Source organism: Quercus lobata, chromosome 11, assembly GCF_001633185.2.
Source record: "Quercus lobata isolate SW786 chromosome 11, ValleyOak3.0 Primary Assembly, whole genome shotgun sequence".
In the NCBI taxonomy this organism is placed as follows: domain Eukaryota; kingdom Viridiplantae; phylum Streptophyta; class Magnoliopsida; order Fagales; family Fagaceae; genus Quercus; species Quercus lobata.
Window position 1 is genome coordinate 13,949,969 of NC_044914.1, and position 27,737 is coordinate 13,977,705.

The following is a 27,737-nucleotide window of genomic DNA, read 5'->3' on the forward strand; positions in this document are numbered from 1 at the left end:
GTAAAGAAAGGAGTACAATGTACAATGAAAGAGCTTGAATAAGCTTATGCTAGAAACTGACTACATAAGGAAAAAGAAAAGATACAATGGGGTGAACAGAAAACAGAGGAGAGATGCAGCAGTTCTAAAATGACGACCACGAGAACCATTCCTCAATACTTTTACATGCCTATAACTTAGGCAGCAAAAGAACCCAACTTGGGGCTAGTACCGTCGAAGAAAAGGTGCAAGGAGCCGAAAGTTGAGGAGCCTCTGTATAACCACGCCTGCGATATAGCAGACGGCGCTGATGGAGGAAAACCTTACTTCTGACGCACCAAGAATCTGATGCGCCCAGTACCTGCTTCGGATTTTGACCGAAAGAGGTAGAGATACCATCCCCACCTTATCAAGATGGAAGATTATCTTGAGTCTGTGTCTCCCCCATCCAGACCGTACCACCTGGAGTCTCGGAAGGATCCGGTGCCTCTGTGGCGAGTGTAGTCCCTTTACCCCTACCCGTGCCTTAAACATCTTGCACTAAGGGTGGATAGCATTGGAAATGGGGACTGTGATTATGGTTGAAGGATTACGATTTTGAAGGGAGCCAAAGGGTTTGTGTGTAAAGGGAATAACCTCCTGTCCTACTTATTTAAAGGGCAAGGAGGTGGTATTTAATTTACGCAGAGTTCCAAGGAACGCTACGGATAAGATGGTTTAAGTTCGATTTCCAACGCCATCTACAACCATAAAATTAAAGGACCCTCGTGAAGGCGCGCCTCGAGCACTGTAGCTTCAAAGGACACCGCATGACTAAAAGCTTAAGGGACGCCTCTTAATTCGGTGCATCTCCTATGCAAATGGAAAGGCGCAAACAGCGATGAAGTACAGAATCTGAGTGAGTCATGATGTGGGTCCAACATAATCAAAACCCTCCTCCCCAACTAAGAGTCAGGCAGCAGGATTTTAAGGGGCTATTGTGGGGCCTGATAATTCGCGGCCCAGGCCCATTCTACATTTGGGCCCAAGGACTAAGCCGATGAGAGTTATTGTCGAGGACGCCTAATGAAAGCCCAAGAAGGGCACGAGGGCATGGCCGAGGATGATCTTATACTCAGCACCTCATAAAATGCCTGGAGAGAAGGGCAAACTCGGTACTGGGGCAGGACAAGAGAGAAAGCTGCCAACATAGTAATACAGAATCCTGCCTTTGACAAGCCCATGCCCCAAACCATGCCCTTATACTTTTCCAACGACCCCCAACCACCCTAGGTATGGGTCGACAGGACAGGCCTGCACCCCAGAAAGTAAAATTTACACGTGGACACTAAGAAGAGAAATGAACACGAGTATAAAAGGGAAAGAAAGCAAAGAAGAGGGGGATCCCCCCCCCCCCCCCGGGAGGAGAAAAAATCCTGCAAAGAGGGAAAGGGAAGGGTACAATGCTCCTCGGACGCTACCCAAGGACGTAGAGCCTACAACCCGCAATAAGGTAGGGCTTGGCTAGTCAAGTTAAGTCCGCCCATGCATAAGCTCCCATAAAAACTACGACTAAATCTCTCACCTGGGTCCAAGGTCCTGTCTTTCAAGCCCATTTTCTACAAATCATATTGTTAGGGCCCTTTATTTAAGAGCCCAATGTCCTACATAGGCCCCAAAATAATCGTGACCCTACAAATAATAACATTCAAATTCAAAAGAAATCCATCTTTATTAAGATTTATTCAAATACTACCTTAACGATTTATTCCACAATTAACTATTTGACTCACCCCGAATAACAGAAAATACAATCTTCAAATGATAAATAACACAACGACTGGAAATTGCCACTAATCATCAAAAGGACTGCCATCTTAGTTATCAACGAGCTTCCGTTTCTTCTTTTGGATTTTCTCTTTAACTTCTCTCTCAGTTTCACCATCGTGTTTCCTCTTGAGAGAAGGTGATGGACTATTGGAGCGTGCTCTTGAATGGTATCGAGCTTTGCTTGTAGCCTGCGTTTCAGAGATTTTTTCGGGAGTTGGAAGCTCTGGGGAATCTTCCTTTTTGAAAACAGAATTTTCTGGGCTACCAACATTCTGTTTACTAGTGGACTGTTTTGTTTCCTTGTCATTGAGGCAAGTGCTTGATTTCTTGTATAGGCATTTTCCAGTAGCATTATCTTCATTTGGATTCATGCTGTCCGATTGTTTGCGTTTTCCATTTGTTTGACTCATGTATGTCTGGCCAGAAGTTATTGGATGTGCCTTGGTCTGAACATTTGTTGTGCGTAACTTTTGGTTACTTCTTCTTCCTGATGATGCAGAGTGTTTTCCACTCTTGGTTGATTTGCGTCCTTTTGGAGAATCTGAACGACCCATTGTGAACTTGGGTGGATTAATCTCCCCCGTCACTCCCCGAAAAAATGCTACCTTATGCATATCAACCTTGCCTTGCCCTTCCAAAATCAATAAGTCCAATTAGTCTAGCACAAACGACCAACGACACCGATGTTACGGGAGATTTCTCAAGAAATCAATAGAGACTGAATTCCCATCATCCCATGATGTCCTTTTGGAGTGGATTAAATTAAATCAATGGAAAAAATGTCCTATAAGCCCCTAAATTTTAGGATTTTAGCTAATTTACCTTTTGAACTTAAACACATGTGCCAAATTTATACTTTTAATCTAGCTTAGTCACATTTTCACATGTTTGAAGAGCAAACAGTTATTTTTTTCTTTTACGTACTTATCTTTTCAAATATACTTTCCAACCTATTCTGTATTATTTTTCTATCTCATTTAAATATTATTTATCAAATCTATGTTAGTTTTGAAATTGATCAAATCTAGGTTATTTGGAATTGGAATGAATTAATTCTTTAATTCTATAATTTTTGCTAGTTTTTATTTTTTATTGTTTAGATGATGATGATTATTATTATTATTATTATCATCATTATTATCTGTATATATTAAGAGGATTTAGAAAGTTAGTTATTGCTTTTTTTCCTGTTAAAAATATCCCTAAATTAATTAACCAACAACTTAAAAATAGGGTTGAAATAGTAAATTGGCAAAAGAAAGTTAGTTATTGCTTTTTTTTTACTATCAAAAATACTCCTACCTAAAACTTAAAAATGGGGTTAAAATAGTAAATTGACAAAAATAATAAATTCCTACTTCTACATTGAAATGCCTTCATGCTTCTAATAAACTCATACTTTTACGTTGATTTAAATTCCTTCTTCTACTCACTAACTTCCTACAAAATAGGATCACTCTTTTGTTAGTTTTAAAACTCTTCTAATCTAACCACCGCACACCCTTGGTGCGATGGTCACTCCATAAGTATAAGTACTTGTAGGGTGTGGGGGGCAAGGGCCGGGATTTAAGTCTCCAGGAGGGAGCTTCACACATATATACACTTAGATTAGGCTAGAATAGAATTTTGTCTTGTATTAAAAAAAAAAAAAAAAAAAACTCCTCTAATCTGCAAAACTCACCCCATGTATTTTTTTATGATTGGAAAAAGTAGAAATCCTAAATTATAATAAATGTAAATTATTAATCTTTACCAAAATAAAAATAAAAAAGCCTCTGAGCACACGCGTGAGTGCATGCTCAGAGGCTAGTTATTACTAGCCTCATCACACGCGCTTCGCACGTGCGATGAGGCTTTTTTTTTTAATGGTCCTATTTTGTAAAAAAAACTGTGTTTTTATATTATTTTTTTTATATATATAATTTTTATTTTGAAAATCTAATTTATAAGTGAATAAATCAATTTGAAAATTAATAGGAGGGTGGTCCTATTTTTTAGGCAATATTTTAGTAGGAGTTAGAGTTGCATTTTTACTGGATTGTCCTTTAATTTTGTCTCTACTTAAACATAAGGGTTTAGGGGCATTTTTGAACTAAAAAAATGAGGAATCCAAACAGAAAAAGCCCCTTAAATAATAGTATAGATATAGAAGATGATTCAGAAAGTTAGTTACTGCATTTTTCACTTCCAAAAATACCTATAATTTAATTAATTTATCCTTATTCCTAAATAAAAAAATGAGATTAAAATCGTAAATAGATAAAAATTAAAAGAAAAAAACCTAATGCTTACTGACTCCCCACTAAATAGTCATCGTTGATAAAAAGGAAAAAAAAAAAAAAAAAAAAAATTCTTCCCACTACCCATGTTTGAAAAAAAACAATTACCCCTCCCATAAAATAAGGAAAAATTATCCCACACTTAAAAAAAAAAAAGAAAAAAAAGAAAGAAAGAGTGTCAGATTAAACTATCGCACGTTACTTTTTTAAACTATTACATTATCTTTTTTTTTTTTTTTTTTTTTTTTAAGGATTTAGTACACACTACTATTATTATTATTTTTTATATAAGTATTACATTAACGATTGGATTTGGATAAACACGCAAAAGCTTCTAATTGAAAAATGAATCCTATGTATCAAAAAAAAAAAAAAAATGAATCCTATTCTCATCAAAAAAAAAATCCTATCTATTTTTTCAAATTGTGATGAAAACAAAATTATGATACTAAAAAAAAAGAAAAAAAAAGAGCCTTATCGCATGCGTGAAACACGTGTGATGAGGCTAGTTATTACTCCATCATTATTATTATTAGTCACTAACCCGTGTGATGCACAGGAAAGCTACCAATTTTTTCCAAATGATGTGACATTAACTATTGGAATTCAGCATCGATTCTCTGATAGCACATTCTTATTTTTCAATTTCATTTATTTGATGTCTTCCACTAAATATTCAATGCATTCATTATATTTAAAAAAACGTTGAAGTTTAGATATTGTTTTTCAATTCCTCTTGACACACAATGATACTATCTAAACTTCTCTTGAAGTAGTAAAAAAACTCTCGACACACAATGATACTATTTGATTTTTTTTTATTAAAAAAATATGGATTGGTATTTGGTACTACTTGAGACTATTATAGATTCAAAAGTAAAATGAAAATAGAACATTGGATCATGAATGTCTTGTTCTTCTTCATCACAAACGCAAATTACTTAGGACACAAATTCACTCAACCTCATTAATTTAAGACACATATTCTCCATACTCTATCCATTCAATAGATGGTTAATTCAATTTTACAACTCCTACTAAACCATACTAACTAAAAAAGAAAAAGGAAAAAATCCTATTGAAGTCTAAACATATATGCATTTTTTTAACCCATGACATACGTACCAACCAAAAAACTACACAAAGCATATTGTTTATAAACCAAATTATTAGTTGTATGTTAAAGGACAAAGAAAATGCTAATTTTGACTAAAAGCACAAATTTTGAAGAAAGAATCTTGTGCTCAATTTGAGCTCCACATCACAATGGTTTCCCCCTTAAAGCCATAGTGGTTCATACTTCTCTTTACACAGTTCCCATAGTTGCTTACCATGGGAGCAATCAACAAATTCATATGAAGTCCCCTAAAAAAGGATATAAAAGAGCTAGACTACAAAAAAAATTAATTTATACTAGCATGTGGAAGCATTTTCACTTATTTCAGAAAACTCTCTTGGTGGGAAGCAAACAATCTACCTGTGATTATAAATGCATACTTATAATTGAATGCCATAAGAGAGGAAAGACCATGGCTTATTAACCTTAGAAGATTTTACAGAAGAAAAAGCTATTAATATTGGATTAGAAATATATATTTTTTGATATGTTTGGCATGACCAACATGAAGATTTATTGAGTTTTTTTTATGCGTCTTAGAAGTGTTAAATATCCACTCTTAATATCAGTGCTTCTCCACCAAAAGTCTACGCATAGGCATATCCTAATAAATTCCTTAATGTATACCTGTACCAACTTGCCCAAGTTTAGAATTCACAGAAATATAGAGGACAAAACAAGGGTATGTTAAAGTTGTTGGTGATGGATAATGTCTATATTCTCATGTAAATTTTTTAAAAGTTCCTTTGACCCTTAAATGTGAAGAGAAAACAATTGAAGAGCAGTAATTGTCGTTGAACATTCCACTTGACAAAAGACAATTAATCCTATCCATGAAGAATAGATGATCATTCCACTTGACAAAAGACAATTAAACTTGAAGAATATATATATTACCTACCAATCACTCAACTCTTCTACAAAAATTCAACTTTCTTATCTAAGTTTTATTTGAATAAATTTTCATTGCTCCATTTAATTGTATACTTTGAAATAGATTTTCTATTTGCATTGAATGAAGGCCAAACACGACAAACATAATCTTTTGTGACTGAACAAATGATACTACAATTCCATTATCAAATTCCTCCCATTTCCTAAATTATTAAAGCAAAATTTAACAATTATTCAAGTTTTGAGATAAATTAAGGAGGGAATCCTAGAAAACAACATGAATGGACAACTAAGATCTATATAAATAGTAATCACAAACCTAATTGAAGAATCAAAGTCATGGATTTCACTTCCGAGATTTATTGGCAAAAAAATTCATATTATGACCATCCATTATAAGCCCATCATATTCATGGGCAGTAAAAGTAAAGAAATAATTTTTTTTAAGAACAAAGAAACCATAACGAATTAATAGCTTTATTGAAGTATTCACCTCATACCTCAAAGAATGTTCACAAATTCTTCACTTAGTTATCTCAGGCCTTGTGAAGAAGTAGAATGTTGAATGGAGGGAGAGGTATAGTGCAAAAGGCAAGAGTAAGTAATAAGCTCCACCACCACAGATGGAGACAAAGTTTCAAAGAATAATTGCATGATTTGGCAAGGTGAGATTTTATAAGGACACTTTAGTAGGACATATAAACATGACCATGTTCCTATAATTGAACTGAAAGATATATAAAACAATCCCTACAGTAACTAAATTTTATTTTATTTTATTTTAAAAAAAACCCATTAAAATAAATTGCATTGTTCAAACGTATTATGGTGCAAAGTCCTGCATCATACATACACATGCATTTATTTGTTGTTGAAAATGTAACTTGATCTAAAATATAACTCAGTTAAATATGATTATGCAGGATGAGAATGGTATTAGATATTATCTTAAAATAAGTAAGATTGCAAGATTAAATAATTTCTACTTGGCTCAAGACATACCAGCAATATTTCAAGATCAAAGAAGGTATTGTCGTTCATCTATTTGTAAGCTTATAAGATTCAAAGATAAAGTATGTATAGTGAGGCTAAACTGTCTACAATACAAAAATAAATATGAACATAGTGGCATAACTTTCATGAAAAAAAATAGGCTAATGCCTGAGCCTATCTAATGTATATCAAAAAGAGAAAAACATTTTGTTGTGGCATAAGAATGTCAACAAAGAAATCAATGACTCATGCTAGGTAATTAGCAAAACTGGGGAAAAAAAAAATAGTTATTTCACCAATATGAATTTCAGTCTCATACTATATGGTAGTTTTCCTCAGCCTTATTGAAAATAGATAGATACCCAAACCAATTTAATCCAAATACCCAAAAGGGGAAAGAGAGAGTTATTTTAGCAATATAAACTTAAGTCTCATTTCACTGCATAATTTGAACATGGTGGAAGAGAGTTCACTATTCTAATATGTTTTAACATCGTAGTAATTCTTTTAATGATATTACTCAAGAGTTGATCTTTTGTCTTAATGAATCTTATGTAAAGGTTTGGAATTTTGAAATAAGGAACCATACAATTCAACATGATCCAAAATCTACAAACTAAAAATGGCAATTGATGATTTAAACTATAAAATAATCATTATTTTATATATCCATGAAGAATATATAAACAAACAGGAATTAATCTCTTATATTAATTTTGGATGGCTGTAGGTAATATGTTGAATTTCAGTGATAAAAAAAAGTGAATTTCTCAAAAACTCTTCTCATGAAATAAAAAGGAAAAAGTTACTTTCCCACCAACAATGAAAACCCAACAGGAACTCAATATGCCACCAAAAAAAAAAGAAAAAAAGAAAAAAGAATCTTCATAACTATCAATGATGAAACAGAATAATAACAGAGCAAAACCACAACAACATTAAAACATTTTGTATTGCTTGCCTAATACATTAGGCATTCAGAATTCAACTATTAAGTTTTTGTTGACATTTTTCCCTAAGAATAACTTTTCTTTGATAAAGAGGTTGCAAACATTATCAATGTCGAAAATCCAAATGAAAACATGCACTCCAAAAATTAATATAAAAAACTAAAAGCATACCTTGCTCAGAAACTTCAAACATCAAAGAGTCTCAAGTATATAGAGTCCCTAAAACAATAGAGGTAAAAAACTATTATTGAGAGCATAATATATTCTTAGTTCCTTTCATAAATTAAAATAATGACCAAAATAACATAAAAATCACAATAACAAACCACAAAATTTGGACTAAAATTATAAACTTTGACACTTTCAAGAATATTAATAATAAATTACAAACTTACTATACGTGCAATAATTTATTAGTTGTGACGTTAAGAAAACATGCCTTCAAATTCCAATCTGCATAAAGCAATAATTTTTTCCAAAAAGATCTTCACCACTTATGTAATAAACAGCAACCATAAAACTCATTAATAGAAGACAAATATATATACAGCAACTTCTTCATCACAATGATAAAAGCAGATTTAAAATAGCAACCTTATGAACACTGTTTAGGAATTCTATCAAACTCTTGTGCGAAGCCAATAACAAAAACATATGTACAGCCAACAAACATCATTATTATGTACACATATATATAGCCAACCAAAAAAAAAAAAAAAAAAAAAAAACTCTTGACACACAATGATACTATTTGATTTAAAAAAAAAAATTCAAAAATTCAGTATGAACAATGTAATGAATAACTAACCTCAATGTACTCCACACCAATTTCGCTAAGATTATCAGGAAGCAAGTAGATAACTCCATATCGCTCAGTTTCCACTAAACAAATTCAAACCTGTGGCTCAGTTTCCACACAAAAACAATTCAAATTGACCAATAGAACTAAAATTCAAAAAAAAGTTAAATTGATTATCTAAGTGTGTGCACAAAAATTACAATTCAATCAACTATAGAATACAAAATAGGCTGGGGTAAGAAAATAATCTATAGCTCAGTTTCCACACAAATTGAATAGCCGTGAAAAAAAAAAAACATACCTAGAAATTGAATAGCCGTGAAAAAAAAAAAAAACATACCTAGAAACCGTGAATCTTGAAAGGTTTATATATATAATTATAGACTCCTAATCTATATAGAGTTCGGATTCAGAAAAAAAAAAAAAATATAAATATATATATATATATATATATATATAGGTTTATAAGATAATACCTTTGGGCCGGTCTCGACGGGCTAGGTCGGTTGCATTGCTGACCGACATAGTTGTTGGGCCATGGGCTATGGGTATGGTGGGATCTGTGGCCATGGGCTTGCCGTGGAAAGGAAGAGGCAGAGGATCGGTCTGTTGGGTTGGATCGGTATCGGGCTGTTGGGTCTTGTCGTGGAAAGGGAGAGGCAGAGGATCGGTCTGTTGGGTCGGATCGTTGGGTCTTGCCGTGGAAAGGAAGAGGCAGAGGATTGGTTTGTTGGGTCAGATCGTTGGGTCTTGTCGTGGAAAAGAAATGGCAGAGAATCGGCCTCGGTCTGTTGGGTAGGATTGTTGGGTCTTGCCGTGGAAAGGAAGGTAATGGCAGAGTATTCGTATGGGAGGAAGGTTTGGTATTGCTGTGGAATTGGGTCGGATTGTTGGGTCTTGCCGTGGAAAAGAAATGGTAGAGAATCGGCCTCGGTCTGTTGGGTTGTTGGGTCGGATTGTTGGGTCGGATTGTTGGGTCTTGCCATGGAAAAGAAATGGCAGAGAATCGGCCTCGGTCTGTTGGGTCAGATCGTTGGGTCTTGCCGTGGAAAGAAAGGTAATAGCAGAGTATTTGTGTGGGAGGAAGGTCTGGTATTGCCGTGGAAAGGAAAAGGTAGAGAAGAGCTCGTAGAGGAGGAATGGTATTCGTGAAAGGGAAAGGTATTCGTGAAAGGGAAAGAGAAGGAATTGTTTTATTTTGGCAGAGAAGAGCTCGTAGAGGAGGGATGGTATTCATGAAAGGGAAAGGTAATCGTGAAAGGGAAAGAGAAGGAATGGTTTTATTTTTTGTGTTTTATTATTTTTTATTATTTTTTTTGTTTTATTATTTGTTATTATTTTGTTAATTATTTTGTTATTATTTTTTTTTAATGATGTGCTGACATTGAAAATTGTGGAAGCTTGAAAAGCTTCGGTTTTTATACATATATATATATATATATATATATATATATATATATATATATATAGATTATTATTATATTCATTAACTTATCATTACCCTTTTTTAAAAAAAAAAAAAAAAAAAAAAAAAAAAAAAAAAAAAAAACCTTGTCATTATCCTTCCTATTTTTTCTATAAAAAATTTATATATTTACTCTAAGCATAGAACAATTTGTATCTAAACATTAAAATAGCTTGAATTTCTTATTAAAATAAAAAAGCTTCAATTCAATCTTGGAGTCCAATTAATTCCTTTTGATTACATTGTAAAACATATAAAAACAAAAGTTGTCATAAAAATAAATCTTTTCGTAATGTTAATATGATTATTTATAATCTTTTTAGTATTATGAGGTTTGAATACTCACTTAAACTTATTTATGTGCCTTGGATAAATTTTTAATAAATATTATGAGTTATTTTATTTTTGCTTTATTTTTTAAATTATTTAATTATTAATTGGTTTGACCGATGGCACCATACGAAAACCCTCTATGCCCTTTCTTTTGTTTCTACAAACTCTTTGTCTTCTAGGTATGTAAATTTCTCTTCGTAGCTTTTCTTTCTTTTGTCTTTTTTATTTTTACTTTTATAGCCCATGTGTTTGTTTGTGTTCTTTCTTTCATATAGTTAAATGATCATGATGATGAGTTTTGTTCATATTAATTTCAGAGATTATTTCATTAGCTATTTCTTGGCTTATATATATATATAATAAATTATAACTTTGTAATATGTAATTATATTAAAAATTTTGTATTTATATATTTCTCTCTTATTCACTTTTTTAAAAAAAATCTTTTTGGTGATTGATTTTATTTTTATCTTTATCGAAGGCAAGTAATCAAAAATAAAAACATAAACTTCTTCTAAAGAGACTTTCTAATAAATCTTTATATCTCTATAGCTTGCATGCTACATATCTTCCATCATTATTGCCTTGCGTTTAGGTATGTCATGCAACAAAATCACAATAATTGTTGAAAAAACAAATTGTTATTTTAACAATGCAACATCTATTGGATAATTGAGGATACTAAGGACTAGAATCATAATTTTTATTAATTGATATTTTTTGTTTAGCAACTGAATTTTTTATATTGAGGTTAGGAATTTTTGAGATTGAAATCCTACTTTGCAATCAAAGAGGAAGAAAAAAAATTAATTGTTTAAATATTCTTACAAAAATCAGCGAAAGTAATGTTTGCAAAAAATTCATATACGTCTTAGAAAAATAAATTAAAAATTGTGCTCACTTAACGTTCATTCCCACAAAAGTTACAATATTTGCCGGATAGTACTTAAAGAGTTAAAATATTTGCTAGATAGAAATTAATTTATTATATGAAATTTTATAAAATAATTATATAAAATAATTTGTATATTATTAATGTTACCTCATGTTTCTAAGTATACTATGCATTTATGATATTATGATTGTTGTAAATAAACCAAAATTAAAAAATATTTCATATACTCAATAGTTTTCCCGTGCTTTGCATGGGTCAGCGACTAGTGATTATTATTATTATTCATTAACTTATCATTACCCTTTTTTAAAAGTTAAAAAAAAAAAAAAAAAAAAAACCTTGTCATTATCCTTCCTATTTTTTCTATATCGGATCATTATCCACTAAGTTTCAACAGAGCAACCTCATTTTATAGATATATCATTGAAATTAACTTTTATTATTTACCTATTACCTACAAAGATGGAAAAAAAAAAAAAAATTGTGTCACTCAAAAAGCAAACGTCACCCGTTTACAAGTGGTATAAAGACCACATTTTTAACTTTAAAAAAAAAAAAAAGCCACACATTTTATATTGGACATGTAGGGGTATTGGGTCTGAGGCCCAATCCGGACGAGAGGTTGTCCAAAGAGGGGCAGACATTGACAAGGGAATTCATATTAGTAAATGAAGAAGTTAGTTTCGGTCATAATTGCCTTGGAGGGTGGGTTGAGGATGAATGTTTCCTCGGCTAATCAAGGCCGAGGTCAGAAGAAGTGGTCTACTATTCAGGGGAACGCTCCAAAAGGTTTTGCCAGTATGGATAGGCATTGCAAGAACATAGGGAAGGGGAAGTCCTAAAATATCTAAAGAGAAAGCTGCTACCTCCGCATTAAATGCACTGCAACTAACTCTCTAGCCGCATCAATGTGGAGGTGATACCTGAACAGTGGACGTCAGCCTTACAGCTACTATGTGAAGACTTATAGGAGGTGTTGATAGGACAAGTATCAACACCAATCACCCGACATGCACATGGAGGAAAAAGATGAAAGGGGAAGAGAATATAAAAGAAGGAGGAAGCGATGAAAGGGGGGGGGGTCGAGAAATCAAGAAAGAAATACTGTAGCAATCAGGAACTAAACTTGTAATCAAACTCAAGAGCAATATATAAGAACGGTTCTCGTTGGACTATGCTGAGAATGATTTTCTGTAGTCAAAACTTGTCCATCTTCGTTTTCTTGTAATTTGAATCCATCTTATTCGTTTTCCTACTCGTTTTAGTCCAGCTTTCCAACCTACTCTCTACAAATTCATTGTTTTGGGCTCTTTGGGAATAAGTCCATCTATCCTTTGGGCTAGGGACTTAAATCTGGTCCTTACAGGACAAATTACATAATTGGTTCATATCCTTTATGTCATGTGTCAATTTAGTTTTTGACCTTTTAATTTGGTCAATTTGTTCACTAACCTTTCAGTGCAGCGTCAATTTAGCCTCTGCTCTTATGTCTTGGATAGAAATATCTAATGTGTCTAATGAACTAATAAAAAAAAAATTATTTTCTACCACATCAATTACCAACGGTACAGTCACGCCATACTAAAATAAAAAAACAGAAAAACAAAAACAGAGAACAAACTTATGTTCTCATGTGAGTTAGATTGGGGAAAATTAAATCCCAAACTCCACTTCTTAAATTTTCATTTTCAGCATCTTCTTCTTTTAAAAATTCTACTGGGATATAGGGTAGGCTTCAGCTTCAACACTACAACAAAAGCACTACCACCATCATGAACAACAACAACAATGTCAAGAACATGAAAAGCTTCACTGGTTTCAAAGACATTATCGTCAAATGCACCATGGCACAACAAACACCAAATTAGAAGAAAAACAACAAGAAGAACAAGAAGCAGTTGGTTTTGATTATGAGGAGTTAGGGCAGGACTAATAAAGTCGTTGCTCTCTTAGATGAAAATTCTAAAGAAGGGCTAGTAGAATTAATTAGTGTGGGAATGGGCAGTGGTAGTTTCGTCACTCTTCTTCTGGGGTACAACTATGGTGGCCATGAAAGAAGTGAGAGTGAAAGTTAGGGATTTGATTTTCCCTTAATCTGGCTCACGTGAGAATAGAAGTTTGTTCTCTTTCTTTCTTTTCTTTTATTTATTTATTTTATTTTATAAATTTTAGTATATGATGTGGTTGTACAATTAGCAATTGATGTAGCAGAAAAAAAAAATTTATTAGTTTGTTAGACATGTTAGATATTTTCATTCTTTTTGAGTAGCAGGACCAGCAAACAATGATCCGAAACCGACATTGATACATTGTGAACCTTTGCTTCAGGAAAAATCTTCATCCATTCCTCATTTACAACCATTCTGTCCAGCCGAAGCAGCGTGCGCTGATCACCAAAACGCCCATTACACCAGGTAAACCTCGGACCAACAAAACCTAAATCAATCAAACCGCATCTGCTAAGTGACTCCCTAAAGTCCCTCATCTGATCCGCATCCCTTTCCTTCCACCCCATCTTCTCGTCTGGATGCAAGATTTCATTAAAGTCCCCGCAAACCAACCACGGCATCTTGCATTGGCCATACAGGGATTCTATCAATTGCCAGGAGCTTTGCCTCATACTTGTGGCGGGGTGACCATAAAACCCAGTGGTCCTCCACGGGCCTCCACTGCCTTCACCGTGAACCACCACATCGATATGGGAGTGAGAGCAACTCTTGAAACGGACATCTACGCCTTCCTTCCACAGCATTGCAAGGCCACTGCTTTTACCATCGCAAGGAACAATAATCCCTTGAGTAAAACCCAACTTATATTGAAATCCTTTCATCCTCTCCGTTGTTGCTTTTGTTTCTGCCAAGAACACCAAAATGGGATTTTTTTCTTTCACCTCTTCGGTGAGTGTACGAACTGCCGGAGGAGTCCCCAACCCCCCTCAATTCCATGCTAAGACGCTCATTGAGCTCGGCGGTGCTGCACAGCAGCCACCGCCTCTCCGCCATCCATATTCTTGTCTTCATCAATTTTTTCCCCTGTCTGAGTCTTACCTTTCTTCCGTTTGGTATTTAGAGCATTAGGATCCAACTCTTGTAAAGGGACCGGACCACTTCTTTTTAATTTTTCTGGGCTGTCTCTTTTAACTGGGCTGGGCTTATTATTTTGTCTTGCAAGCCTTTTCCAATGCCCACTTGTAGGGCCCAAAGTTTCAGCAACCCACCCCTTCTCTTTGTTAAAGCTCATTGCTAACGGGCTAGACACTTCTTCGGCCCATGGGATGGTCTGTAAAGTCTCCAGGCCCAATACATTCCCAGCATCGGTGTGCCCTTCCTTCTCTTTTTGTTTGCTGTCTTCCACCTTACTCTTTGTTTTCTCCCACTGCATATCTCTCTCAATTTCTGCTGTGGGAAGGTTGCTTGTCAGAGAGTTCATGCCTCTCATGTCTAATCCCCCATTCCCCTTTTCTTGTGGCAGGCTTGACTTTCCATTTTCATGATTGAATTCCTCATCTTCACACGCCACCCTCTTTTCCTCTGACTTGTAACACTGACTAGACCTTTGACTGGTCCTGCTCCCACTCACGTGACCTCCACCTGCTTCCTCCCTCACCTCTTGCCGGACCGCTTCTTGCACAAACATCCCAGCCGTCGACTCCTCCCTATTCTGCTTGAAGCTCATTTTATTAGAGCCTTCCGGTCTTCCCTGATCATTCCCCATCCGTCTTCCTGGTTCACCCCTTAACCACGCCCCGTATTGCATACAACCCCCATCCTCTCCATTCTCCAACCCCTATTTTTCTGCACATTCCTTTTCTCCATGATCCAGCTTTCCACACCGGTAGCAGAAGTTCGGCAGCCGCTCATATCTAAAAAATACCCATCTGCTCTCTCCGCCTTCAATCGAAACCCTTTTTCCCCTAACCAGTTTTCTAGTGGCATCAAACTGAATTCGTACCCTTAAACATTTTCCCCATTGTACTCCTTTTTCAGGCACATCAATGTCTAAAACTGTTCCGATCTTTGCCCCGATTTCCATCCCAGTTTCGCGTGTCATGCTCTTTAGCGGAAGGTTGTATATTTGAACCCAAAAAGGGGTCCATTTCAGGACTATTTCTTTTGGGACCAGCTCACCTTCAAATTCCTGCAAAAGTATAAGTTGCTTTTCAAAGCACCAAGGGCTCATCTCCATTACCCGTTTCTTATCTCTTCCATCGCCAAACTCCACAAGAAACATGTCATTTTCAATTTCAGAGATTTGGAGGCCCCTGTTTGGTTTCCACAACATTCTCATGTTCTTTCTTAAAGCTTCCAGAAAAATTATGCGTTTTGTAAGAATCTTCATCACCACACAATTTTTTCCAATCTCCCTCGCTAACTTCGTACTACTACTCCCTAACACAATATCTTCACCTTCTTCTTCTGTAAAACTTAGTTTACTCCACATAGCTTCCAGTTCATCCGCCATACTGCTATAACCCCACTCTCCCTTCCCCAGAGAAAGAGGTTACCAAGACTGACCTCACCTCACCAGGAGGTCACCAAAACTCTTGCAAGACTAAACTGCAAGACCAACACTGCTTCTACACGCACCAGGGCATGAGAGCACTAGTGGCTGTCGCCAGGGCACTAGAGACTAAATTAATATCATACTGAAAAGTATGAGATCAAATTAATACAATTGAAAGGTCGAAGACTTGTTGGCACAATATGTAAAAAATAAGGACCAATAATGTAATTTACCCATTTATATTTCATGAGAGACAGCTCTGTTTTTCAGTGATGCCATTAAGGAAGACCTGCCTCACTCAAGCTAGGATCATCTATTGCGAAAAACGGTGGAGATCATCCTCCTCTCCACCCCCAAGTGCATGTGGCCTAGATTGGGTAAGATTGGCTTCTCCTTCCCCATCTCTTTTTGTTCTTCCCTTGCTGTTTTGATTCCGTTTTGTTGTTCCAATTTGCTTGCTTTTACGAGAACAAGATTATGTTTTGTGTTTTGATTGTGACATTATATATATCTCTGTTTAGAGACATTTGGAGCATTTTGTGGTTTTAGAGAGACTGTTGTAAGTGTTAATTAAAATAAAGAATTAGTATTTTTAGGCAAAACAGGAAAAAAAAAATTCATTAAACAGATTTTTAGGCAAAACAGCATATTGAATTATAAGTGTTAATTAAAATAAAGAATTAGTATTTTTACATTGGGAAACAAGCTAGAACCTTCGCGTGAAGATGATCTTTTGGTAGCTCAAGCATGTAGTAATAGAGTTGGCTTTGAACTTTGAATTGATACATCTTGAAGAAAATTGCTATATGGCTCTCAACTCTAAAAACAAACCTAGATTGACGGCGGTTTAGATTTACTCATAATCCTCACTCTGTGTCCTAGGTTTTTCTCTCTCCCTCTAAACTAAACAGGTTTCTCTCTGTTCTTTCCACCGGTTTCTGTAGAGTTCATTAATTTTTGAGTTTCATACTTTCACGTGCTCTTCATGTGAATAATCCGTTAATTTATTAACGAAAAACTAATTGAAATACTAATTTAGCACATGTGTGAAGTTTAAGGACTAAATTGAATAAAATAAAAGTTTAGAGAGTATAATGATCCCTATTCTAAAATTTACAATGTGTCAAAGCATTTTTCCTTAAATTGTAAATCAATACATTTTTTTTCTTTTTTTGGGATAGAATTATATTGTATCCTAATCTAAGCGCGTGTGTGTGAAAATCTCTCTTAAAGACTTAAATTCTAGCCCTAACCCTAATCCTTGTCCCTTACACCCTACAAGTACTTATATTTGTGGAGTGTTCATCATGTTAAGAGTGCAAGGTGATTAAATCAATACATTTTAGACTTGTCTGAAAAATAAATAAACATTTTAGATAAAGAACTTCTATCATAAAATTAAAATATACAATTATGGAAATTGTTGCAACTATATCATAGAATATAATATTTTTGGGTAAATTATGCTTTACCTATATGATGCTTGAGTCATTTTAATATTCTTTATTGGTAGTTTAAAAAATGTTACTTTGCACGCTTAAGGTTGATTCCGTTGTGCAATGTTTAAAAAAAAAAAGAAAAAAAAAAGAAAAAAAAACCATTTAAAAAAAAATAAATAAAGAATAAGATTTGAGAGTAGTATTACTATAAATTGTGAAACTTTCATCAGAGCGGACGTCATAGCTTGAAACTCTCTCCAAAAAAAAAAAAAAAAAAAAAAAAAAAAAAGAACAAAACCCAGACCGGTCCAAGCATAAGCAAGTGAAATGAAAGACTCCTCATTTGGTCTTTATGTTAAAACATCCTCTCATTTCAATAAATAAATAATAAAAAAAGCAAGTAATTTTTTACAAAGCCAATTAAACACCGTGTGTGTCTATATATATATATATTTCCAGAACCCATCTTATTGAATGGCGCAAACCAACCCTTTGAGTGAAATGCTGCAAAAGAAATGAAAATTCATGGATTGACCCCATCATCTCCACCCCTTAAGTTATGAGATTACCCTAAGGACATTCAGCATCAAAGGGTTGAAATGCTACAAAAGAAATGAAAATTCATGGATTGACCCCATCATCTCCACCCCATAAGTTATGAGATTACCCTAAGGACACCTTCAACATCAAAGGGTTGCAAATCAACCATTGAACCTTGTTCAATAAGTGGAACGCATTAATTGACGGTCTGTTCCAAGGTTGGACAGTATGGGTCAAAGAAGAGGAATCACTCATTCTTAAAACCAACATTCTTAAGACCAAAGAATCAGAGAAAAGGATGGAGTTTTCCATCCACCAAACCAATATCACATATCTCCGTTGGGGACCTTGGCTTGTGGCACCCCCTATCTCTTAAAAGTTGTTCAAAAGTAATATCTTTTTCTTTCTTCTCCACACACACACATTTTGACTAACTCGACATTGTTTGCAATGGAATTAGAGCCTTCTTCAAAAAGATTGAAACCACATGTGGGTAAGTAAAGTATAAAAATCACATAACAGAGCCAATTTTAGGTAGGTAATGTCACACTTTTAAACCGCAAGTAATCAAAGTTAAAAAGTCTCAAACCACATTTGGGTAAAGTATATTCTAATATTTAAACTTAATTTTTTTTCATTTCTTCTCAAAATTTTTTTTTTTTTTTTTTCATTTCTTACTTTAATATAAATCTTTTTTTTTTTTTTTTTTTCCAGACAAATTGCCAAACTATTAATAAAAGCATTCTAAAAAGGTAGATAAGTAATTATGGGTATGGGAAGGAGCCTGAGCGTTTTTAGAAATGCTGTCCAGGTTAGACATTTAAAAAAAAAAAAAAAAAAAAAAAAAAAGACATTCACAGAAAACCTGCTAGATTTTTATTTTTTAGTTTTTCATATTTTTATAATTACAATGGGTAAGAGAAGATTCGAACCACGAAGTTTGGTGGCAAAGGCAAACCCACTAGATTTGATTATATTTTACGGCATCATATATATATATATATATATATATATATATATATATATGTTCTGATTAAAGTCTTAGATCGGTTTATCAGTTCATCGATTTGACAAGCTAGATCATTCTTGATTTAATAACTAGTAAGCCTAACTAATTCAGTCAATATATTAGTATAATATCTCGTCTGACTTCTTCTTCTTCCTTTATTTTTTATTTTTGTTGAGAAGATTTTTTTAAGTAAGTTAAGTCTTTATAATTCTCTTCTATGTTGTTATTAAAATTAATTGAAATAGAAAACTATAAACAATTTCTAAATAGTTTAATATAATAATTAATATAATAATATATCAAAGTAGAAGCTAAAGAAATGTTACGAAATATATTTTGATTACATTCGAGTTTTGTGCCAATTGTCATTCTAAATATAGATTTTGTATTATCTAATTTTGTGCAAATTATTCCTCCAAATTCAAACCACTTTTAAGTACATTTAAAATTACTTTGAATCTATGTAAAAGACTAAAACAACTTTCAGTTCATTGACTGCATTCCCCTTAGAACCTATTCAACCCATTAGAAATCAACCTAATTTTCTTATCAAAACTTATTATCAATTCGATCCAGTATAAATTTCATTAAACAATTTTATCAACTCCTGCAAAATTTCTTATTTCTTTTAATACTTTTTTCATAATAATTTAATTTTAATAACTTATTTGGAAATTTTAAACTTGAAATATATACATTATAGAACATTTATCGAAATAGAATTAGAAGTAAAAATTAAAAGCAAACACTGATATTTAAACTGCCACAATTAAAAGCACAACCACCATTCAAAATTTGAGAGATAATTAGGATAATTAATCTATATTTAGTTATAATAAAAAAGAAGACGAAATAGAAGAAGAGTTTGAAGAAGTTACCCATGACTGGATTAGACTATGTTGAGGTCTAGAAAAGATCACAGTGAGAGAAGCCCAAAAGAATAAGCCAAGCCCAAAAGAAGAACAAGCCAAGTCCAAAGAAGCAGGTACAAGGGGACCACGAAAGAAAAAAAGGCCTAGGAGGCTTGAAGCCCAAACGAAGAAACATCAAGAAGGAAAAAAAACCCACGGCAAGAGATTAAGTAGCCAGGATCCTCAGCAACCATCAAGGGGCGCGGATCCTTCCAGGCGCACAGTCAAAGAAGATTAAGACAGTTTGAAAGAAAAGGACAGGAAAAGAAAATAAGAAACAAAGCAAAGAAACATAAGCGCCAAAAGACCCAGCGACCTCTCATGACACAAGCAAGAAGCGTCTCGGGGAACCAGAACAGAGAAATACGAAAAAGAGAATGGCAACAGGCGACTTTCAAGTTGGCAGAATGGGATTCCGCCCAGATGGGAAAAAAGGGCAAACGGGGAATTGACAAATGGTGAGACCAAGAAGGGCATATCTCAGCACATCCCGAAGAAGGTAACCAACCAGATACTTTCAAAGGAATCAAAGCTGAAAGAAGGAAAGAATGAGAAAAACAGGAAACAGAACCTGCCGAGTGATAGGCACAGAATGGGCTTTGTTCAACATAAGACAAAACAGGGGAACCAATGGTTCCCCTAGGATGCCAGAACTTCATTATTAAAGGAAGGAGTAGGTTATGAAGATTGGGGGGGGGGGGGGAGGAGATTCTTAGAGAAAAGAACTATCAGTAAAGTTGCGGTGAAAAGAAAGGAAACACTAAGAGAAAAGTTAATATTGCTTCTCGGTATCCCTGTAAAAGCCACTATTGCACATACTCGGATTCAAAGAGAATCAAACTTTGCAAGTTTTGAAGACTGAAATAGCCATTCAAGACTGTAATTTTTGAGTTTGATTGAACCTTGTATTACGTCCCAGTGAGCCTTCTGTAACTTAACAAAGAACATATTAATGAAATATGTCTCAATAATTCAAGGATCCCTTTAACATTATTTTGTACCTCTTTGTTGATCCTGTTTTTTCCGAATTTACCTTGTTGTTTTGACATGTCTTTCAATACGAATATCCTTGCTTATCATTTTACTTGTATTGTAGGAAGCATTCCCTGTGCATCACTTCAATCTTAAACAGTCTGTTAGCTACGGTGAGTCAAGACTCGGTTCACCAAACCACTTATCAGCCCCAGGATCCTTGGGCCTGAGTGTCATGAAAAAAGGCACTCTCACAGACTATAACTAAATCAAGCGAAGAATGAACTTTGCCCATACACACAAATCATCTTAAAGTCCAATGTATCAAACACTTTCATCAAAGTCACACAAATTATATTATGATTTATATAGGACCTCAATAAACCTTTGTCTCACATAATTACATAAAGTTCAAGTGTCACTCCCACTGGTGAGCGTGTTTGTGCATATCTCCTTCTTGGTTGTACTAGGCGTGTAGGGGTTGTCCAGTCCCTTCCTATGCATTTTTTTCTTCCAAAAAAAAAAATCTTTTTTTATAAATTGGTAGTTGTTTTTATATTTCTTATGTTCAAGCAAAATAAAATTTCTGATATTTAAAATTTTCCTTATATAATTAAAAAACTTTATTGAAATGCATGTGCAAATAAATTAGTGTGTATATACACACACAATATTTTATATGGTTATAACTGGTGCTTACACATGAAAATATTCAATGGTAGTAATGATAAGGTGGTCATACCTTGGCAAGTGAAGTGGTCAACTCAACTTCAATTTGAATTCATCACTTGGCATCAAACCGAATTCAAATTAACTTTTAATTATAGTCTAATTTTATGCCAAGTGACTCATTACTAATACTTAGCATGAAAACCAAGATAACCACCTCACTCACTTACGTAAGACCATCTTATCATTACTATTGTTGAATGTTTTCATGCGTAAATTACAACCTAGTTATCTATTAAATTCTTGAACAAATTTTTATATGTAATTTTAGTGTCAAAGAAATATTCCATATTAAATAGGCGCTTCCATAACTACCTCCCTAGTTAAAGATTTTTTTTTTTCTTCTATTGATAAAAATTATTTAAAGAGTAATAAATTTTAGAGTCCATGATAGCTTTCCACTCTAAATTGTGAGATTTTAATTCGAGATTAATTTAAAATGTCTGCCACACCGTCCAAAATATGTGTCAATATAAGAAAATTAGTTAGCTATTTTTTTTTAAATAATTAAAAACAATAGTGTGTTGTATTAATACATATAGTGAGGTGTATCAGTATATAGTTAGCTAGTTGGATATATAGTAAGGTGTAATAATATGTCAAAATCAACCATGGCCATGATATATATATTTTTCCAAGAGTTTTGAGATTAATTGAAATCTTATAGGGTTTCTAACGAATACGTTTAGGGTTCAAATCTTCATCCCTCAAATATTGAATTGTCAAAAAAAAAAGTCAAAATTTACAAATTACCTCCCATCAATTTATAAATTAACACATCATAAATAATATGTTAAAGTTGAAGCACAATCATGATTTAGCTCGAATCCAAATTAACCTTGTCTAATTTTGCATCAAATATCCATCCTTATTTTTTTAATTAGTTTTGGTGTCAAGTGATTCATTCATAATACTCAAAATGAAAATTGAGATGACCACCTCACTCACCTAGTGAGACCACTTTATCATCACTACAGTTGAATATTTCCTTGCACAAGAACATGTTACAACTTCGTATAATATATAAAAACAGAAACTAAGAGAAAGTTCAATCAACTCTAAAATACTTTTAATTGCACTCAAATTTTGTGTCAAAAAGTATCATTCTCATTGCCCTAATATTTTATGCCAAATGTCTCTAGATTTTAAATGTATTTCAATCTCATGTCAAGAGTCCTTTTAATTATGCTTTGATTGTGTGTTAATTATGTTTCCATGCAAATTCATATATCTAAACTTAGAAAATATAAAAAGACTGAATTCGAATTTATTATAGTTATATGTGATACTATGAACGTGTACAATGTGTTCAGTCTATTAGTTATTAAGTAGAAATGCTATATATATGTATCACAACCCTGTATTTGAAATGGTTATAAACTAATTAGTTTGTCAATTTTAATACTAGTTTTAGGTGGTGGATGGAGATTGCAAATTTGGAGTAGAAGATGAATGAACACAGAGCAGCAGAGAAATGACGAGAATATGAGACAAACAAATACCTGGATGGTCAGACATGTTTGATAAGGATAATGATCAGCCAAGAATAAATAATAGGCTCACCAGAGAGGGAGACCCTTAACCTATCTATCCAAGCTTGAAGAATGGATTGCTGATTGTAATCGGATTTTGGGGATTTATAACATTTGCACATGCTTGCCCTGCCATAAGTTAAAATAAAATAAAACCATTACTTGTCTTGATGTGAAACTAAGTCAATAGGTGTGAATGAGTCAGTGGCGGTTCTAAGAATTTTTTCTAATGTGGTCGTTAAAATTTTTAAATTAAAAAATATAATAAAATAAGAACTTGAATATATGGACATTACAAAAATAAAAAATTACAAAAATAAAAAATAAAATAAAACACAAATACATGAAGATTTACAATGTCCTACTAGCAAAATTAGAAAGCAAAAAGGGGCCGAGGAGAGATAAAGTGAGAATTAATAATTATGAGATGAGAGTAATAAAGTGAGAGAATCTGAAATGATAATAGAGAAGAGAAAACTAGAGAGAGAGAGAGAGAGAGAAAGAAATAACAGATGAAACCTGTGTGACTATGAGTTGAATTTTTGAGGAGAGCAAAGCTATTGCGATTGCAAAAGCCAAGAAAAGCAGAGCTGCCAGTGCCATTGAAGAGAAATCACGGCCAAGGTATCTCTCTTGATACAATTTTTTTAAGAAAAATGAAATTAGGTGTTATTTTTACAAAATGAATTCAATGAATTACAAATCTGAATAATTAGGAGTTTTTATTTTTTGTTTTTCAAAGGGTTTTTTGTCGTTGAATATTTTGTTAATTTGTTCCTATTTGGGCTTATATTTAATTATTATTATTATTATTTTTTTTTTGTTTAAGGGGTTAATGATTATGTTTGGGAGGCCAAACTTATTTTTATAAGCAATGCCTAGGACACAAAAAATTGTCATAAGAATTTCATAACTTTCCTAAATTAGTGTACTAAAGAATTTAAATTAGAGATTGTGGTGGGTTCATATGTAAATTGACACAAATTTATGAATGTTGTAAAATTGTTATGACATTTTGTTGTATCTTTAGCATTATTCTTATTTTTGTTGAATCAAAATTCTTAAAATTATCAAGTCAGGATGTTTAATTTTTTATTAATTGGACAAAATAAATGTAAATATATAACAAGTTGATATTGATTTATAACAATTAGCAAGAGAGTCATATACCCTAATATTTGGGAACAATGTCATTCTGATAAACCTCAAGCGTGGGTGGTGTAGTTTACTCATTAAAATATATCCTAAAATTCATAAAGATGGTGATCAAACATTAACAAAGCCATAATGAATCTACATAAAATATGGTATCTGTCAAATTCCAAGGATTCATTAACATGAAATTCCTTCTTATTCGTGTGCTAATGAGTCCAATTCCATACCAATAAAAAAAAAAAAAATTGTAATTCAAGATTTTTAAAATATTAATCGAATAAAAAACTATTAAGTGATATGATGTTAGTTAACTTTAACCCAATTCTTTGGGTAATTGCATGTGATATGCTGCCAACTAATTAAGTCAACAGGTGTGAACTGAGTACATGAATGCTGGCCACCCAGGAACAATAATCAACCAAGAACAAATGAGGGTCACCGAAGAGGAAAAGCTTAACCAATCGGTCCAAATTTTTTTTTTTTTTTGGATAGAGAACATGAACTGTTCATTCAACTGAAAAGAGATACAACAAGGAAAGCAAACAAATAACTGGGAGAATACACCACAGACAACTACACCCCGCCCCCCCTAATGAACCCAAGAGTCCAGAGGTATCCTTGTGCTTGCCTATTAAAATTTTGGAATTTCTTTTCCTGGGCTCTAGCGACCCTTTTTAAAATCCCTCTCATTGGGCATAAAGGGATACTGATGGGCTCATATTTAGGGGAGTGCTTACTTGTGGGTTTCGGGCTTGATAATTTTCGAGCCACGGGGGATAGCAGTTGAAAGCCCAAACCCATCATTGAGAATCTTTGGGAAATACAAGAGTGCACAACAGAGGAGGGCACTGGGCTCAAGGGGCGAACCACTGACAGCATCTCTGACTAGCCACCTAGCCCTCGGTGATTTGATGAATCAATTGAGTGCTCCGTACCCAGACTCGCCAGACAAGCACCCATTGGAGCGTGTTGGACACCGGCGACTTCTTCCCTTCTTTTCTCCACCGACCCACCTCTGCAATCAGCTCCATGTTTCTCAAAAACCCCCAAAGGACCACTATTTTCACCGGTCCAGTCCCCAAAATGCCAATGACAATCAGACTTACTTTTAATCCCAGCACAATGATTCACACCAAGACCCAAAGCACCACAAATAAAGCAAAAGAAAGAAAGCCACTCCATTTGAAAAAAAGAACAGAACTTAAAATGGAAGACCCTTATTCTCAAATCTACAAACCTTAAAACCGGACCCATCTTCCAGGCAGTTCTTAGAGATGACTTGAAGGCTCGCATGCACTCCTCTGAAAGGTCCAATCTCCTGGTTGAAATGGAGAGATTTTAACTTCCTCCACTGAAGTGAGTTGAAGATACAAAAAACCACCAGTATCTGCTTGATCCATGTTGCTGAGAGGATTTAACCAAACCTTTGTAGGCTACAAAAACTTAGAGAGACCCGAAAATGGAAGAGGGAGAAGGACTTGCACAAAGCAAGAGAGAAAAACTCCTACTGAGGGAGAGAAAAACTCCTCCAGAGGGTCTCAAGTCTTGAGGGGCCTCCTGTTCGATCCAAAAATTAATGAATGCTTAGATCGATTGGTTAATTTATTGTACAGTACACTTGTGGTGCCACCTGTCATAAAGTGAAATCAATTAAGCCAGTGTCAACAAATTGCGCGAATACTGGCCCCGTAAGGACAGTAATAAATAATAGGGCCACCTAGCTTGGTGGAGACCCTAAACCAATCAATCCAAGCTTGTAGAATGGATTGTGATTGTATTCGGTGAATAATGTAATTATTGAAGTCTGCATTGTGAAAAAAAAAAAAAAAAAATTGTTAATATTCAAACTTTCCACATGCCTAGATAGTAATCGTGATTTGGAATAGTCACGGACATGGGATAAAAGGATACTCAATTACAATAGGCATTACAACAAACAACTCGGCTGAATTGTGGGCATGGATTAAATTTAGCGTGGTAGTTGGTTATAAAAAAAACATTAAATTTAGCATCTGATCCTCAACCTTAGATTAAAAAACGTGTTTTTAAAAGATTAAAAAAAGAAAAGAAAAAAAAAGGCTCCAATCGCCATCTCTTTTTTCAAATAAAGGAAATATGCACAATATGGATATGTTTTCAGGACAATAGTAGACGTTTTTCAAGACTTCCATTTCCCAACATGGAAAAAACCCTTAAGCTTGGACGCGAAAAAGTTAGGATTTATTTAAGAGAATCCCCACCCCACACCCCCCCAACTCCCGCACCACCAACCCCCCCCCCCCCCCCCCCAACACAAAAAAAAAAGAAAAAAAAAAGAAGATTCTTTTAACTACACTTTTATATTTATGTTTTTAAGATGAAGAAAAAAACTATGGATTTTTAAACTTAAAACCCCTTTTAAGAGAAAACTCATGGAAACCATTTTCTTAAAAATTGTTAAATTATTGATTGTCCTAAAAGTTTAACCTATTGAGATATTGTAAATTTAATAATTTAATCACATACTTCTAACACTTTCCTCACGTGTGAGTTGAAACTACCTTTTTATAGGTGAGGCTCAATACATGGGAATTTAAATGACAAGTAGAGTAGAGGAGACAACGATTGAACTCACGATCTCATGCTCTGATACCATGTCAAATTATGGATTGTCCTAAAAGTTTAAATTATTGGTATATGATAAATTTAATCATTTAACCATATACTTCTAACACTCCCTCTCACGTGTGGGTCGAAACTACCTATTAATAGGTAAGATCCAATAAGTGGGAATTTAAATGGAAGGTAGAGAGGAAGAGACAAAGATTAAACTCAGGATCTTATGTTTTGATATCATGTTAAATTACCGATTGGCCTAAATCTTAAACTATTAGGATATGGTAAATTTAATCATTTAACCATACAAAAATCAAATCCTTTTCTCTTGTTTTCACTAAGGTTCTAAAAATATTTTTTCCAAAAAAAAAAAAAAGTTTATTTCCCTTTGTTTTGAACTTTCGTTATTACAAATGATTTTTAAGCTTAAACTTTGCTTTCATGAAATCCTGTGGCTGCCCCATTTTTATAAAAAGAAACACAGTTTTTTCTTTTGAAACCTGGATAAAAAACCACAGCTTTGACTAAAACCATGGAAAACTTTTTCCTAAAATAAAATGGTGTTTAAATGTTTAAGCCATTCATCCTTTTAAAATACCTTTTTCTCAAAAAAAAAAAAAAAAAAAAATCCTTTTAAAACACCTTTTAACCAAGTTCTTTATATCGTAAAATATGAAGAAAACCTTAGTTTTTATTAAAACTAGTCGCTAACCCGTGCGATGCACGGGAAAGCACAAAGAATATCTACAAAATCTATATAACATTATTGTTATATTTGTTAGGTTCAAACACCCTCTTCTTGAATTATCAAATTATTAAAAAAAAATTAATCCTCTTCT

The 27,737-nt window shown here is 33.7% G+C and overlaps 1 protein-coding gene across 6 annotated transcripts; it reads right to left on the bottom strand.

Moving 5' to 3' along the window:
- Positions 1 to 1,697: 1,697 nt before the first annotated feature.
- On the bottom strand, positions 1,698 to 25,857 carry LOC115967452. 6 transcript variants are annotated; one of them, XM_031086548.1, is made up of 5 exons: positions 25,541 to 25,857; positions 23,180 to 23,277; positions 8,830 to 8,903; positions 8,193 to 8,240; positions 1,698 to 2,419 (listed from the first exon to the last, which is right to left on the bottom strand). In XM_031086548.1, exons 4-5 carry the CDS (start codon positions 8,212 to 8,214, stop codon positions 1,836 to 1,838), a joined length of 606 nt encoding a protein of 201 aa, XP_030942408.1. In that variant the 5' UTR covers positions 8,215 to 8,240; positions 8,830 to 8,903; positions 23,180 to 23,277; positions 25,541 to 25,857; the 3' UTR covers positions 1,698 to 1,835. The 6 variants fall into 5 exon arrangements, with proteins under 6 accessions (XP_030942408.1, XP_030942412.1, XP_030942410.1 ...); XM_031086550.1 differs by lacking the exons at positions 23,180 to 23,277; positions 25,541 to 25,857 and adding an exon at positions 19,883 to 20,163; XM_031086547.1 differs by lacking the exons at positions 23,180 to 23,277; positions 25,541 to 25,857 and adding an exon at positions 9,297 to 9,386.
- Positions 25,858 to 27,737: the final 1,880 nt, after the last annotated feature.